The following is a 12,970-nucleotide window of genomic DNA, read 5'->3' as shown; positions in this document are numbered from 1 at the left end:
ATATCACAACTATTATCAATCAATCGTATTTACTTAGCGCTTACTGTGTGCAGAGCACTGTACTAAGTGCTTAGGAAGTACAAGTTGGCAACATATAGAGATAGTCCCTACCCAACAGTGGGATCATTATTTTGTTATGGTGACAGAGGGTGAGGGAAATAGCAGCAGAGAGAGAACATGAGAAAAAAAGGGGAGAAATTAAAAACAGAAAGGAGGGATGAGTGAGACGCTCTAGATGAGGTAATTCATGTGAGAAATGGGTATTTCAGCTAAAACAATTCATCTGTGAACTGGGCCTCTCTGGTGAATCCAAAATATACCAGAAATAAAAATGCAGCTAAGTGTCTTTACTATACCCAGTGCTTAGTACAATGCTTTGTACACAGTGGGCACTCAAAAAATGACAGAATGAATGAATGAATGCCAGTTTCTAGGAGGCCGGGAGGGCAGTGATGGATAATAATAACAGTTGTGGGATTTGTTAAGTGTTTACTATTTGCCAGGCACTGTAATAGGCGCTGGAGTGGCTACAAGTCAATCGGGTTGGACACAGTCCCTGTCCCACCTGGGGATCACAGTCTTAATCCCCAAGTCCCAGTTCCACATGGGGCTCAAGACGTTAGTCCTCATTATCCAGATGAGGCAACCGAGGCCCAGAGAGGTGACATGACTTGCCCAAAGTCACTCAGCGGACGAGTGGCGGAGCAGGGATTAGAACCCTATATGCATTTGTTTGTACATATTTATTACTCAATTTATTTTACTTGTACATATTTATTCTATTTATTTTATTTTGTTAATATGTTTTGTTTTGTTGCTGTCTCCCCCTTCTAGACTGTGAGCCCGCTGCTGGGTAGGGCCCGCCTCTATATGTTGCCAACTTGTACTTCCCAAGCGCTTAGTACAGTGCTCTGCACACAGTAAGCGCTCAATCAATACGACTGAATGAATGAATGAATTTTACAGATGAGGTAACTGAGGCCCAGAGACGTGAAGTGACTTGCCCAAGGCCACACAAGCAGACAAGCGGTGGAGCCGGGATTAGAACTCATGACCTTCTGTCCCCCAGGCCCATGCTCTCTCCACTATACCACGCTGCTTCTTTTAGACTGTGAGCCCACTGTTGGGTAGGGACTGTCTCTATATGTTGCCAATTTGTACTATGTGCTCTGCACATAGTAAGCGCTCAATAAATACGATTGATGATGATGATGACCTAGCACAAGCGCTGGCAACCCAAAATGGTTAACCACGGGTTCTGCCAGGCAGGCAGGAGGAGAGAAGAAGAAACGGAGGGGACCGTTTCCAGAGACGGTTTGGCATCTGAGCAGCTACTTCTCCGGCTTCAGGATTAAGCTCCCAAGACTTCCGTTAAAATTCCAGCCACGACACAGTGGGCCTGCTGGCCAGACAAAGCGGGAGAGTGGAAGGAAGGAGAATTTGGGGCTGCCACGCTATAAGGCTCTTAGGAGATGCTGTGCTTTGTAAACAGTTACACAAATGGCATGGCTACCCACCATTATCTCCTCAGCTGCCAGTGGTGTTGGCAGGTGTGCCAACCAGGACGGTGTGATCCACCACTTCTGGGACATACGTCAAAGAGTTGTCAAAGCCTGGCCCAGGAGTTTGGGCCCTCCCTGAATACAGACTGCCATGGTCAGGAACGTCATCCCAGTAAAAGTAGAAAGGAAGACTAGAGGACGTTCCATCTAGTGACTAAGTGTTTCCCTTTCAGTAATTGTTGGGCAATAAAGCGTCTACCAATTGGCCCTCGAGTCCAGTGGCTTGTCCAGATGTTGAAGATGAGCTTAGCCACTTTCCCCAGCTGTGCACAGCAAACCATTTTGTCTTCCGAGGGACGTCTGAACATGGTTTTGCAGAATCAGTAAGGTCTGATGGCTGTCATGATCAATCTAGGTTGGTGAATTAAGAGAAAGATGGCCTAAAGGGTGAGGCGGGAAAAATGAACCAAAACAAGGAAGGCACCCATTGTGCGTCGGGACCAAGATCTATTCCCATGTAATGATAAATTACAAGGCAAAGTAACAAAGACTTATTACATGTGGCAGAAATCTCTATTCCTTAGCTAAAGTGTTTCCTCTAAACAGGTAGCATACGTGCGTGAACTAGTTAAAATAACCTCAAGCCAGCATAGGTTCAAATAAGCCCTATACTCTTCTTCAGAAGAAACACTGCCCTTGGACCTCACAAATAATGTGGTACAATTGAGTGTAGTGCTTGGTGTCTAGAATTGGATGCCGGGCCAAGCATGCACTGAAAAAATCTGGTTGAGTTTAATGAAGAGGAGGGGAAGGACAGAGGACAGTAGAGTGAAACTTCAGCACAAGTGCTACACTTCAAGAAAGACCAGCCAGAATTTTTTTTACCTCCTGAGATTGAGACAGGTGGAGAAACTCCCAGATTGTGTGGTCTACCTGTACCTTCTAGGGAGACCTGATCTCCCTGGGGAATCACGTGATGATGACGTGCACCCAAGGCCTATAGTACTATTCATTTTATTATTCTTATTCTTATTCATAATAATAGTATTTGTTAAGCACTTACTATGTGCTAGGCACTGTACTAAACCCCGGGTTTGACACAGGCAAATCAGATTGGATACAGTCCCTGTCCCACGTGGGGCTCCCAGTCTCAATCCCCACTTTACAGATGAGGTGACTAACGCTCAGAGAATCAATCAATCAATCGTATTTATTGAGCGCTTACTGTGTGCAGAGCACTGTACTAAGCGCTTGGGAAGTACAAGTTGGCAACATAGAGAGACGGTCCCTACCCAACAGGGGGCTCACAGTCTAGAAGGGGGAGACAGAGAACAAAACCAAACTTATTAACAAAATAAAATGAATAGAAATGGAGAGAGAGAAACAGAGAGGGGGCAGAGAAACAGAGAGACAGAGAAAGAGAGGAAGAAATAGAGAAATGGAGAGAGAGAGAAACAGAGAGGGGGCAGAGAAACAGACAGAGACAGAAAGAAATAGAGAAATGGAGAGAGAGAGAGAGGGCAGAGAAGCAGAGACAGAGAGAGAGACAAACAGGGAAACAGAGACAGAGAAACAGAGAGAGAGAGGCAGAGACAGAAAGAGAGAGAGTTAATACAAGTTAATCAGGTTGGACACAGTCCCATAATCCCCATTTTACAGATGAGGTAACCGGGTCACGGAGAAGTTAAGGGACTTGCCCAAGGTCACATAACAGGGACAGGATCTGTTCAGGCTCAGATCCGTCTGATTTCCAGGCCCATGCTCTCTCCAGGAATTCAATCAATCGTATGTATTGAGCGCTTACTGTGTGCAGAGCACTGGAGTAAGAGTTTAGTAATTCTAATTTACAGATCGTCTGTAGAAGTGAAGTGACTTGCCCATGGCCACGTAGCAGACAAGTGTCGGAGCCAGGATTAGAATCCGGGTACTTCTGACTCCCAGGTGTGTGCTCGGATTATCCGCTAGACCATGCTGCTTCTCTGTTTGATCAATGAATGATGTGTGGCACATTCTCCAGTCAAGGGTCTTCCAACATACTACTGTGAACATTCAAAGCAACTTTTGGGACAGGTAAAGTGGATGGTTGCCCTGGGCTGCCAATATGGTGGAGGCAGTTTCCACAACCTGTCCTTCCCTTCAAGTAGTGGAGACACTTGAGAAGCAGCATGGCTCAGTGGAAAGGGCCTGGGCTTTGGAGTCAGAGGTCATGGGTTCAAATCCCGGCTCTGTCAACTGTCAGCTGTGTGACTTTGGGCAAGTCACTTAACTTCTCTGTGCCTCAGTTCTCTCATCTGTAAAATGGGGATTAAGACTGTGAGCCCCACATCATCATCATCATCAATCACATTTATTGAGCACTTACTATGTGCAGAGCACTGTACTAAGCGCTTGGGAAGTACAAACTGGCAACATATAGAGACAGTCCCTACCCAACAGTGGGCTCACAGTCTAAAAGGGGAAGACACATGGGACAACCTGATCACCTTGTATCCCCCCAGTGCTTAGAATCAATCAATCAATCGTATTTATTGAGCACTTACTGTATGCAGAGCACTGTACTAAGCGCTTGGGAAGTACAAGTCGGCAACACATAGAGACAGCCCCTCCCCAACAGCGGGCTCACAGTCTAGAAGGGGGAGACAGAGAACAAAACCAAACATACTAACAAGATATGTGCAAGTAAGATAAATAGAGTAATAATAGAACAGAACAGTGCTTTGCACATAGGAAGCGCTTAAAAAATACCAAAATTATTATTATTATTCTTATTCTCCTCCTCTCCATGGCCCTGGGCAAGGTGGTAATTCTTTCTGCTGGATTAAGGATGGGGAGGAGTGTGTTTGAAGCAATAGTTTTGCTCCTTGTACTTCCTCTGTGGACACTGCTGGGAAGTATTTGCGTAATAATAATGATGATGGTATTTATTAAGTGCTTACTATGTGCCAGGCACTGTACTAAGTGCTGGGGTGAATACAAGTGAATTGGGTTGGAAGCAGTCCCTGTCTCCCATGGGGCTCAGTCTTAATCCCCAAAGCCACGCAGCAGGCAAGTGGCAGGGCCAGGATTAGAACCCATGACCTTCTGACTCACAGGCCTGTGCTCTAGCCACTATGCCACGCTGCTTCCAATGTTCTGGTTCCCAGAACATCTCCCTTTCAGTCTTAGTCCAAGGAGGAAAACTATTTGAAGGGGCAGTTCTCCATCCACCTCCCTCCCCAAACAATTGGGTCACAGACTACCAGTTTTTCCCGAGGCTCAGAAATTCCTAAAGTCTTCCGTGCAGGAACTCACCACCCCCATCCCCAAGGAATGTGGGGCAGAAGTGAAATATTTTGCTCCGGCGGACCCAGGACGGTCTGAAAGAGGGAACGATCCATCCTGGCAAGAGTAGCAGCACAGATCGAAATGTCTGAAAGTGAGCTGAAAAGCACCACTAATTGAGCGGTCTTGGAGCCCAGTAGTGAGCCTGTTGTCTCACAATGAAGGAAAATCTCAGTGGCAATTTTCTGAATGCTAATAAAATTTTCAGAATTCATTCAATCATATTTATTGCACGCTTACTGTGTGCAGAGCACTGTACTAAGCGCTTGGGAAATACAAATGGGCAACATATAGAGATGGTCCCTACCCAACATCAGGCTCACAGTCTAGAAGACATAGAGTTCAGAAAATTGCCCCGGAACTTTTCTGTGAAACACATATTCTGGAGGTATTTTCCTTTGTTTCAAAGCCCTTTTAGAAATAATAATAATAATGGTGTCTGTTAAGCGCTTACTATGTGCCAAGCACTGTACTAAGCACTGAGGTGGATACAAGCAAACTGGGTTGGACACAGTCCCCGTCCCACATGGTGCACTCAGTCTCAAGCCCCATTTTACAGATGAAGTTACTGAGGCACAGAGAAGTGACTTACCCAAGGTCATCTGCACACAGTAAGCGCTCAATAAATACGATTGATGATAAAACAGACAAGTGGCAGAGCCGGGAGTAGAACCCATCATCCAAGAATAATGCTTGAGAAAGAAGATATTAGTAGTCTTCATTATATGTGGGTTCGAAACTCAGACACAATGCTCAAATACTTCTCGTTAGAGTATGCCAGAGTTGGAGGAATTCGCTATTTTTCTACTTTAATGTTTCTAATATGCACAAATGTCCTGTGGTTATTTGGTACAGAGAAGCTACTGTCCGAGGATTTTCTTGAGAAGGCACTGTGTCCTACTCTAGAAGGAGAGTAAGCAGCATGGGAGTTCTGGCCATCAGGCCCGAAGCTACCGCACCTGTCAGACAGCCAGCGTGGTAGCAAAGCAGTTTTACATAAAACAAGGGAGAATTTTATTTATCTGTAAATACTGCATCCTAGAGTAGCTGAAAACTTTATCCGCCACGTATTTTTTAGAGGGAATGCATTATTTTTACTCATTTTGGTTACGGAAACGATTTTTTCTAACACGACATTACAGCAATTTACTAAATAGAAATAAATGATTAGGGACTGAAAAGGCATATCTTCTCATGTTTGGGGACACTTACCTAACTGTACATCCGTTGTAAAACGAAGTCTATGGATCATACTGACTTTGAACGATTTGTAATGATGGCTGCTAAGCATATCTTGTACGGTGGCTATGTCAATTTGAGGGTCCTCCTCAGAAACCCCTTCTCCCCTTGAACCTGTGTGTGGAGGGGGAGAAAAAAACAGTTAGTGTAACATACTGAGATAAAGGACACTAAGAAACTGGAACCTATGGGGATACATGATAAAATTAGGATTAGTTACCTTGGAGAAGACAAGGCTGAAGGACAACTAAACTAGACCATAAAGAGGAAGAAATCAGACGTCTTTTACTGGACTTCCATTTTACTGCAAACATTCCCAATACCATTACATTTTCTACTACTACCTCATGCCAACTGTCTCACACAACAGCTGGTTAAAGCTGGCTTTCCAATGGTTTCTTGCTCCACTGCCTGACCTGAGTTTCCTATCATACAAAGAAAACCATTCTTCCAGGCAAATCTATACAAAATTACTACCTAGACTGTGCTGTAGAAATTGAACCATTAGATACTATTTCCTCCCTTTCAGGGTAAATTCAGAGATAAAGCTGAAAAACTGCAAAACTTCTATATTTAAAGCACACACACAAAAACCAAGTATGTTGGACAACTGTGATCAAGATTGTAAGTGAATGAGAAAACTTGATTTTAGTAGCTCTCAGATTTAACACACTTGCAGGAAAATATGCAATAAATGGACATTCACTGGGTTTCCCCGTTCAACAGTTACACAATCCAAGAAATATCTGGGTAGTCATCAAAATTTACAGTTGTGGCATTAGAAAAAATGGAAAGTTGTAGAATCAAATACATGTATGTTTCCTCATTGGAAAACAAATTTATAGAGCGTTCAGGAAGTTAATTTTTGAGGGAGGTTTTTCTCAGAATTTGTGAGAATCCATAAATCATATTCACTAAGTGCTTACTATGTGCTATCAATCAATCAATCGTATTTATTGAGCGCTTACTGTGTGCAGAGCACTAAGCGCTTGGGAAGTACAAGTTGGCAACATATAGAGATGGGCCCTATCCAACAGTGGGTTCACAGTCTAAAAGAGAACTGTACTAAGAATTTGGCAAAGTACAATATAACAGAGTTGGTAGACATGTTCCGTGCTCACAATGAGCTTACAGTCAAAAGGGTGGGGGGGACGGACATTAATGTATATCAATAATTTTTAATGGTATTTGTTAAGCACTTACTATGTGCCAAGCACTGTACTAAGCACTGGGGCCGATACAAGCTAATCAGGATGGACACAGTCCATGACCACATGGAGCTCACAGTCTTAATCCCCATTTTACAGGTGAGGTAACAGGCACAGAGAAGTGAAGCTCCTTGTCCAACGTCACACAGCTGGCAAGTAGAGGAGCTGGGATTAGATCCTAGGTCTTTCTGACTTTCTGTCCACTAGGCCACACCGCTTTATATTAGGATATGAACATAAGTGCAATGGGGCTCACAGTGGGGGGGAATAAAAGGGTGCAAATCCAAGTTCAAAGGAAACACAGAAGGGAGTGGGAGAAGAGGAAACGAGGGCTTAGTCAGGGGCGGCATCTTTCAGATGTGCCTTCAATAAGGATTTGAAGATAATCGGGAGAGCGAACACCTGTTGGATATGAAGGAGGAGGGAGTTCTGATCCAGCTGATAAAGCACAGGCCTGGGAGTAAGAAGGACCCGGGTTCTAATCCTGGCTCCGTCACTTGTCTGTCGTGTGACTTTGGCTAAGTCATTTCATTTCCCTGTGCTTCAGTTACTTCACCTGTAAAACGGAAATTAAGCTTTTGAGCCCTATGTGGGACAGGGGCTGTGTCCAACCTGATTAACTTGCATCTACCTTAGTGCTTAGTACATTGCCTGGCACACAGTAAGCACTTAAATACCATAAAAAAGGGGAAAAAAAAGGCAGGGTGTGGGCGAGGGGTTGGTGGCAACATAGAGGGGGTTGAGAGACAGTGAGTAGGATGGCACATGAGGAGCCAAGTGTACAGACTGGGTTGGAGTAGGCAATCAAGGATGTAAGGTAGGAAGGGACAAAGTGATGAAGTGCTTTAAAGCTGATGGAAAGGAGTTTCTGTTTGATGTGGTAGTGGATGGGCAGCCACTAGAAGTCCTTGAGAAGCGGGGAGACACGGACTGAACCGTTTCTCAGAAAAATGATCCGGAAAACAGAGTGAAATATGGACTGAATTGAAGAGCGAAAGGAGGCAAGGAGGCCAGCAAGGACGCTGATGCAGTAATCAAGGCGGAATAAGACAATTGCTAGGATGAACATGGCAGTGGTTTGGATGGAAAAGGAAGGGTGGATTTTAGCAATGTTGTGAAGGCTGAACCAACAGGATATGGTGACAGAATCTGAATATATGGGCTGAATGAGAGAGATGAGTCAAGGATAACGCCAAGGACAGAGAAGCAGCATGGCCTAGAGGATAGAGCATGGGCCTGGGTGTTATAAGGACCTGGGTTCCAATTCTGGCTCTGCAGCTTGTCTGCTGTGTGTCATTGAACAGGTCACTTAGCTTTTCTGTGCCTCAGTCACCTCATCTGTAAAATGGGGATTAAGACTGTGAGCCTCATGTGGGACATGGACTGGGTACAACCTGAGTATCTTGCACCTACCACAATGTTTAGTATAATGCCTGGCACAAAGTAGGAGCTTAACAAATACGCTTTTTTTTAAAAAAAAGGATATGGCCTTGTAAAAGTGGGATGATGGCAGTGCTGTCTACAGTGATGGGAAAGTCAAGGGGAGGGCAGGGGCTAGTGGGAATATGAAGAGTTCTGTTTTGGACATATTAAGTTTGAGGTGTCGGTAGGACAGCCAAGAAGAGATGTCCTGAAGACAGGAGGAAAATACGAGACTGTAGGGAAGGGGAAAGATCAGGGCTAGAGATGTAGGTTTGGAAATCACCTGCATAGAGATGGTAGTTAAATCTACGGAAGCAAATGAGCTCTCCAATGGAATGGGGACCCAGAACTGAGCCTTGAGGGACTCCCACAGTTAGGGATGGAAGACAGAGGAGGAGCCCGCAAAAGAGATTGAGCAAATTACCATTATTATTATTATTATTATTATTATTACTATTAACTGAGAGACAGGAGAACCAAGAGGTGATAGTATCAATGAAGCCAAAGTCGGGTGTTTCCAAGAGAATGAAGGCACCTGAGAGGTCAAGGAGGATTAGGATGGAGTAGAGGCCACTGGATGTGGCAAGAAGGAGATCACTGGTGACATTTCAGAGGGCAGTTTCAATGGAGTGAAGGGGGTGGAAGCCAGATTGGAGGAGGGTCAAGGAGAGATTTGGAGGAGAGAAAGTGGAGGCAGCAGCTGTAGACAACTCCTACCTTATCTTGCTGATTTCCTACTTCTACCCGGCATGCTTGGTTTGCTCTTCCAGTGTCAAACTACTCACTGAATCTTGATCTCATCTGCTTTTTTTGCCGTCTCCTTGCCCATGTCCTTCCTCTGGCCTGGAACTCTCTCCTCCTCCATATATGACAGACCACCACTCTCCCCACCTTCAAAGTCTTTATTAAAATCACATCTCCAAGAGGCCTTTTCAAAGTAAGTTCTCATCTGCCCTACTCCCTCTCCCTTCTGCGTTGCCAATGCACTTGGATCTGCAACCAGTAAACGCTTGATATTTACCTCTCCTTTACCTTCCCGCCCCAGCATGTATGTATCTGTAATGTATTTTAATGCCTGTCTTCCCCAGTAGACTGTAATCTCCTTAAGGGCAGGGAACTTGCCTACCAATTCTGTTGTACTGTACTCTCCCAAGAACTTAGTACAGTACGTACAGTAAGCGCTTACTAAGAACTCAATCAATACCAATGACTGATTTGTTCATTGTAAATGATATTTTCCACAATTCAGTTATATTTCCACAAATATGAAATTAAACTATGAGAAGTAAAAATGTTTCTTTATTGAGCAATTAAAATTGCTGTTTTCACCATCTTTGTGCACATTTCTGAAAGATGGTGAAAGAATCACCATATACCTTTGGCAATCAAATTGCACCCTTATTCCAATTCTATAATTTGTCATTTCAATTTCTGTTCTTGAAAATTCCTTCAAGCTTTGAGAAAGCCTAAAAATCTTTCATTTTAAAAATATTTTTCTGGGGAAGAAGCACCGCCAGCAGAACCTTTAACTTACTATTTTCAGCTGTGAGCAGAAGAGCCTACATTTTATTTACCAATTGGTATTTTCTTAACATTATAGGTATTACATTTAGAAAGAGTAACATCTCATTAAGCCAAAATGCCTATTAACTGGGGGAAAATCCCACACTTTTAAGGATTTTTGTATTTTATGATGTTGGATTAAAACCAATTTAAAAATTACTAGAACATGACACCTAATTTTTTACCGAGTAATTTCTATGCCAGCTGCTAATAAAGTACCTTAGCTGTAAATGATAATTCAGATGCTTTTAGATAAAGTGGTGCATAAATATGGTTGAAAATTGATTTAGCTTCTTGCGGAAGATACTGAAGAATGACACATTTTGTTTAATACACCAGCTAATGTAGTCCTAAAAGCTCAAACAACTGCCAGTTCTCAGACCTAAATTTGCTGTGGGAGATTAATGAAAACTTTATATTTTGCTGAAATGTTAATAATGGGCCTAGGAGGGGATAGAATTTGAGTAGAGGTCTTAAAGCTATGGAATAGCCAGCAAAAGGCTTGTCAATTTCTATATATTAATTCTGTTCAAGACTTGTAGCTGGAGCTGGCTCAACACTCTAATGCTTCCCGCGTTGACCTTCTACTCTCTAGTGGTGTAAATTCACATCCCGTTGGAGGGTTTAAATCCACAGTGAAACAAACCAAAGCGAGTTTCCAGCCCTGCCCGGTGCTGACAAGAAGACTGGTTGCTTTTATGATAAGAGGGGCGACTATTTGGGCTAAAGAAGGGACCTCGAACCTGTGTTGAATACACCCTGCTGACTCAGGAGTCTCTACACTGGGGACACTTTGAAGTCTATAGGAATTTCAGTTTGTGTGCTTAGGCGCTCATCTGTACACTTGAAAGCCAAGAGAATTAATATCAATCAATCCACGGTACGTGTTGAGCACTTACAGTGAGCAAAGCATGATAGTAAGCTCTTGGGAGAGCAATATGATAGTGATAATGATGGCACTTGTTAAGCTCTTACTATGCGCCAGGCACTGTACTACGCAATGGGGTGGATACAAGCAAATTGAGATGGGCATGGTCTCTGTCCTCTGTGGGGCTCCTAGTCTCAATCCCCATTTTTACAGATGAGGTAACTGAGGCGTAGAGAAGTAAAGCGATTTGCCCACGGGCACACAGCAGACAAGTGGCAGAGCACACAGTAAGCGCTCAATAAATATGATTGAATGAATGAATAAATACGATTGAATGGCATGACCTTTGGACGCCCAGGCTCCTGCTCTACTCACTGCGCCACAAAAGTTCGACAACAGAGTTGGTAGACACATTCCCTGGCCACGGCGAGCTTAATATCACCCAATTAAAAAAAAAATATACCGACATGTCCAGATGTAATGAATGTTCAATTCTGCATCTAAATGACAATCTCAGTGTGCAGCATCCCCGTGGAAGGAATTCAGTTTGCGGGCACATAGAATGGGGCCCACAGAGATACCACTTTCGCTTAAAAAAAAAAACCTTCCAATTTACAGTCCTTAAAAACCCTTTTCTATTCAAGCAAAGAGGATGGGAGTTGGTCCAAAGCAAAGAATGACCAGTTTCAAACTGTTCAATGCTCACAAACAATTAAATGAATAATACCCACACTGTATTTATCTTTCTTAACCGTGGAGTTGGGTCTACTAAAGAGTGACAAGATAAATTGTAATGGCTCCTTCAAAGACTTTACAATGTATTTTGTCAAAGCCAGTTGTGTTAATGTCTCTATGCTATGGATTATCATAATGTCTCATGTCAAACACTCAGACTGCAGTACTTCAAGGATGTATGGTCATATATCAAATTTTTGGAGCACTTAAAAAGCACCTTAAGCACCCTGGCATAATGGGATTGCAACGAAAGGGTCTGAAAGGAAAGCAAAATAAAATGAGTCATAAAATGATCGGCTGTGGGAAAGAAAACAGCACAGAGAAAATTGATTAATTGCTTGATTAAAATCACAAGTGAGGAATTGAAGAATTAAGACGCACTAGCCTGCCTTAAACCATCCTAGTGTGCTAAGGAAATGGCTGCACTCCGGCATGCATTCTGGAACGGATGATGGTTTCAGAAAATGGTTATCCATTTATTTGTTTGGCTTTGCCTTCAGTTTTCACTCACCACTCTCACTATTCCACATTTCTAGACTGCGAGCCCGCTGTTGGGTGGGGACTGTCTCTATATGTTGCCAACTTGTACTTCCCAAGCGCTTAGTACATTGCTCTGCACACAGTAAGTGCTCAATAAATACGAATGATTGATTGATTGAAGAGGTTCAACCCATTTTGTGAATCAGTGTTTTGTTAAAAATTGCTAAATCGGAGTAAATACATCTGGGAGACTTAGACAGTTCCTTATGGTATGAAAATGGATCGCACACATAGCTACAAATCTACTGAGAAAGGCTAAATAGTCAAATTATAAACATGATGGGCCTGATGGTGCCTATTCCCAAGATGCAAATTGGGCGCTTTGGAAATGCATTACTTCTTTCAGTTCTGTGTGCTACCTGGTTACAAGTCCTCAAAGATATGTGTATCCTACTAATACAAATTTCAAATTTCATAGAGGCCACTTTGATGCATGATGGTATTGATGAAGAACTTACAATGTGCCAGGCACCATTCTAAGTGTTGGGTAGATAAAAGGTAATCAGATCAGACACAGTTCCTGTCCCACAAAGGGTTCACCATTCAAGAGGAAGGAGATATGAGTGTTTTAT

The 12,970-nt window shown here is 43.2% G+C and overlaps 1 protein-coding gene across 2 annotated transcripts in view; it reads right to left on the bottom strand.

Moving 5' to 3' along the window:
- MAPKAP1 (MAPK associated protein 1) overlaps positions 1-12,970 on the bottom strand; it is a 221,033-nt gene that overhangs the window by 36,801 nt on the left and 171,262 nt on the right. For both annotated transcript variants that reach the window (XM_038745168.1, XM_038745169.1), the window contains exon 9: positions 6,036-6,176. In XM_038745168.1, the coding sequence (XP_038601096.1) occupies positions 6,036-6,176 (141 nt within the window). The remainder of the gene's footprint in view (positions 1-6,035; positions 6,177-12,970) is intronic.

Source organism: Tachyglossus aculeatus, chromosome 4, assembly GCF_015852505.1.
Source record: "Tachyglossus aculeatus isolate mTacAcu1 chromosome 4, mTacAcu1.pri, whole genome shotgun sequence".
Taxonomy (NCBI): Eukaryota; Metazoa; Chordata; class Mammalia; order Monotremata; family Tachyglossidae; genus Tachyglossus; species Tachyglossus aculeatus.
This window is presented reverse-complemented; position numbering and strand designations above follow the sequence as displayed.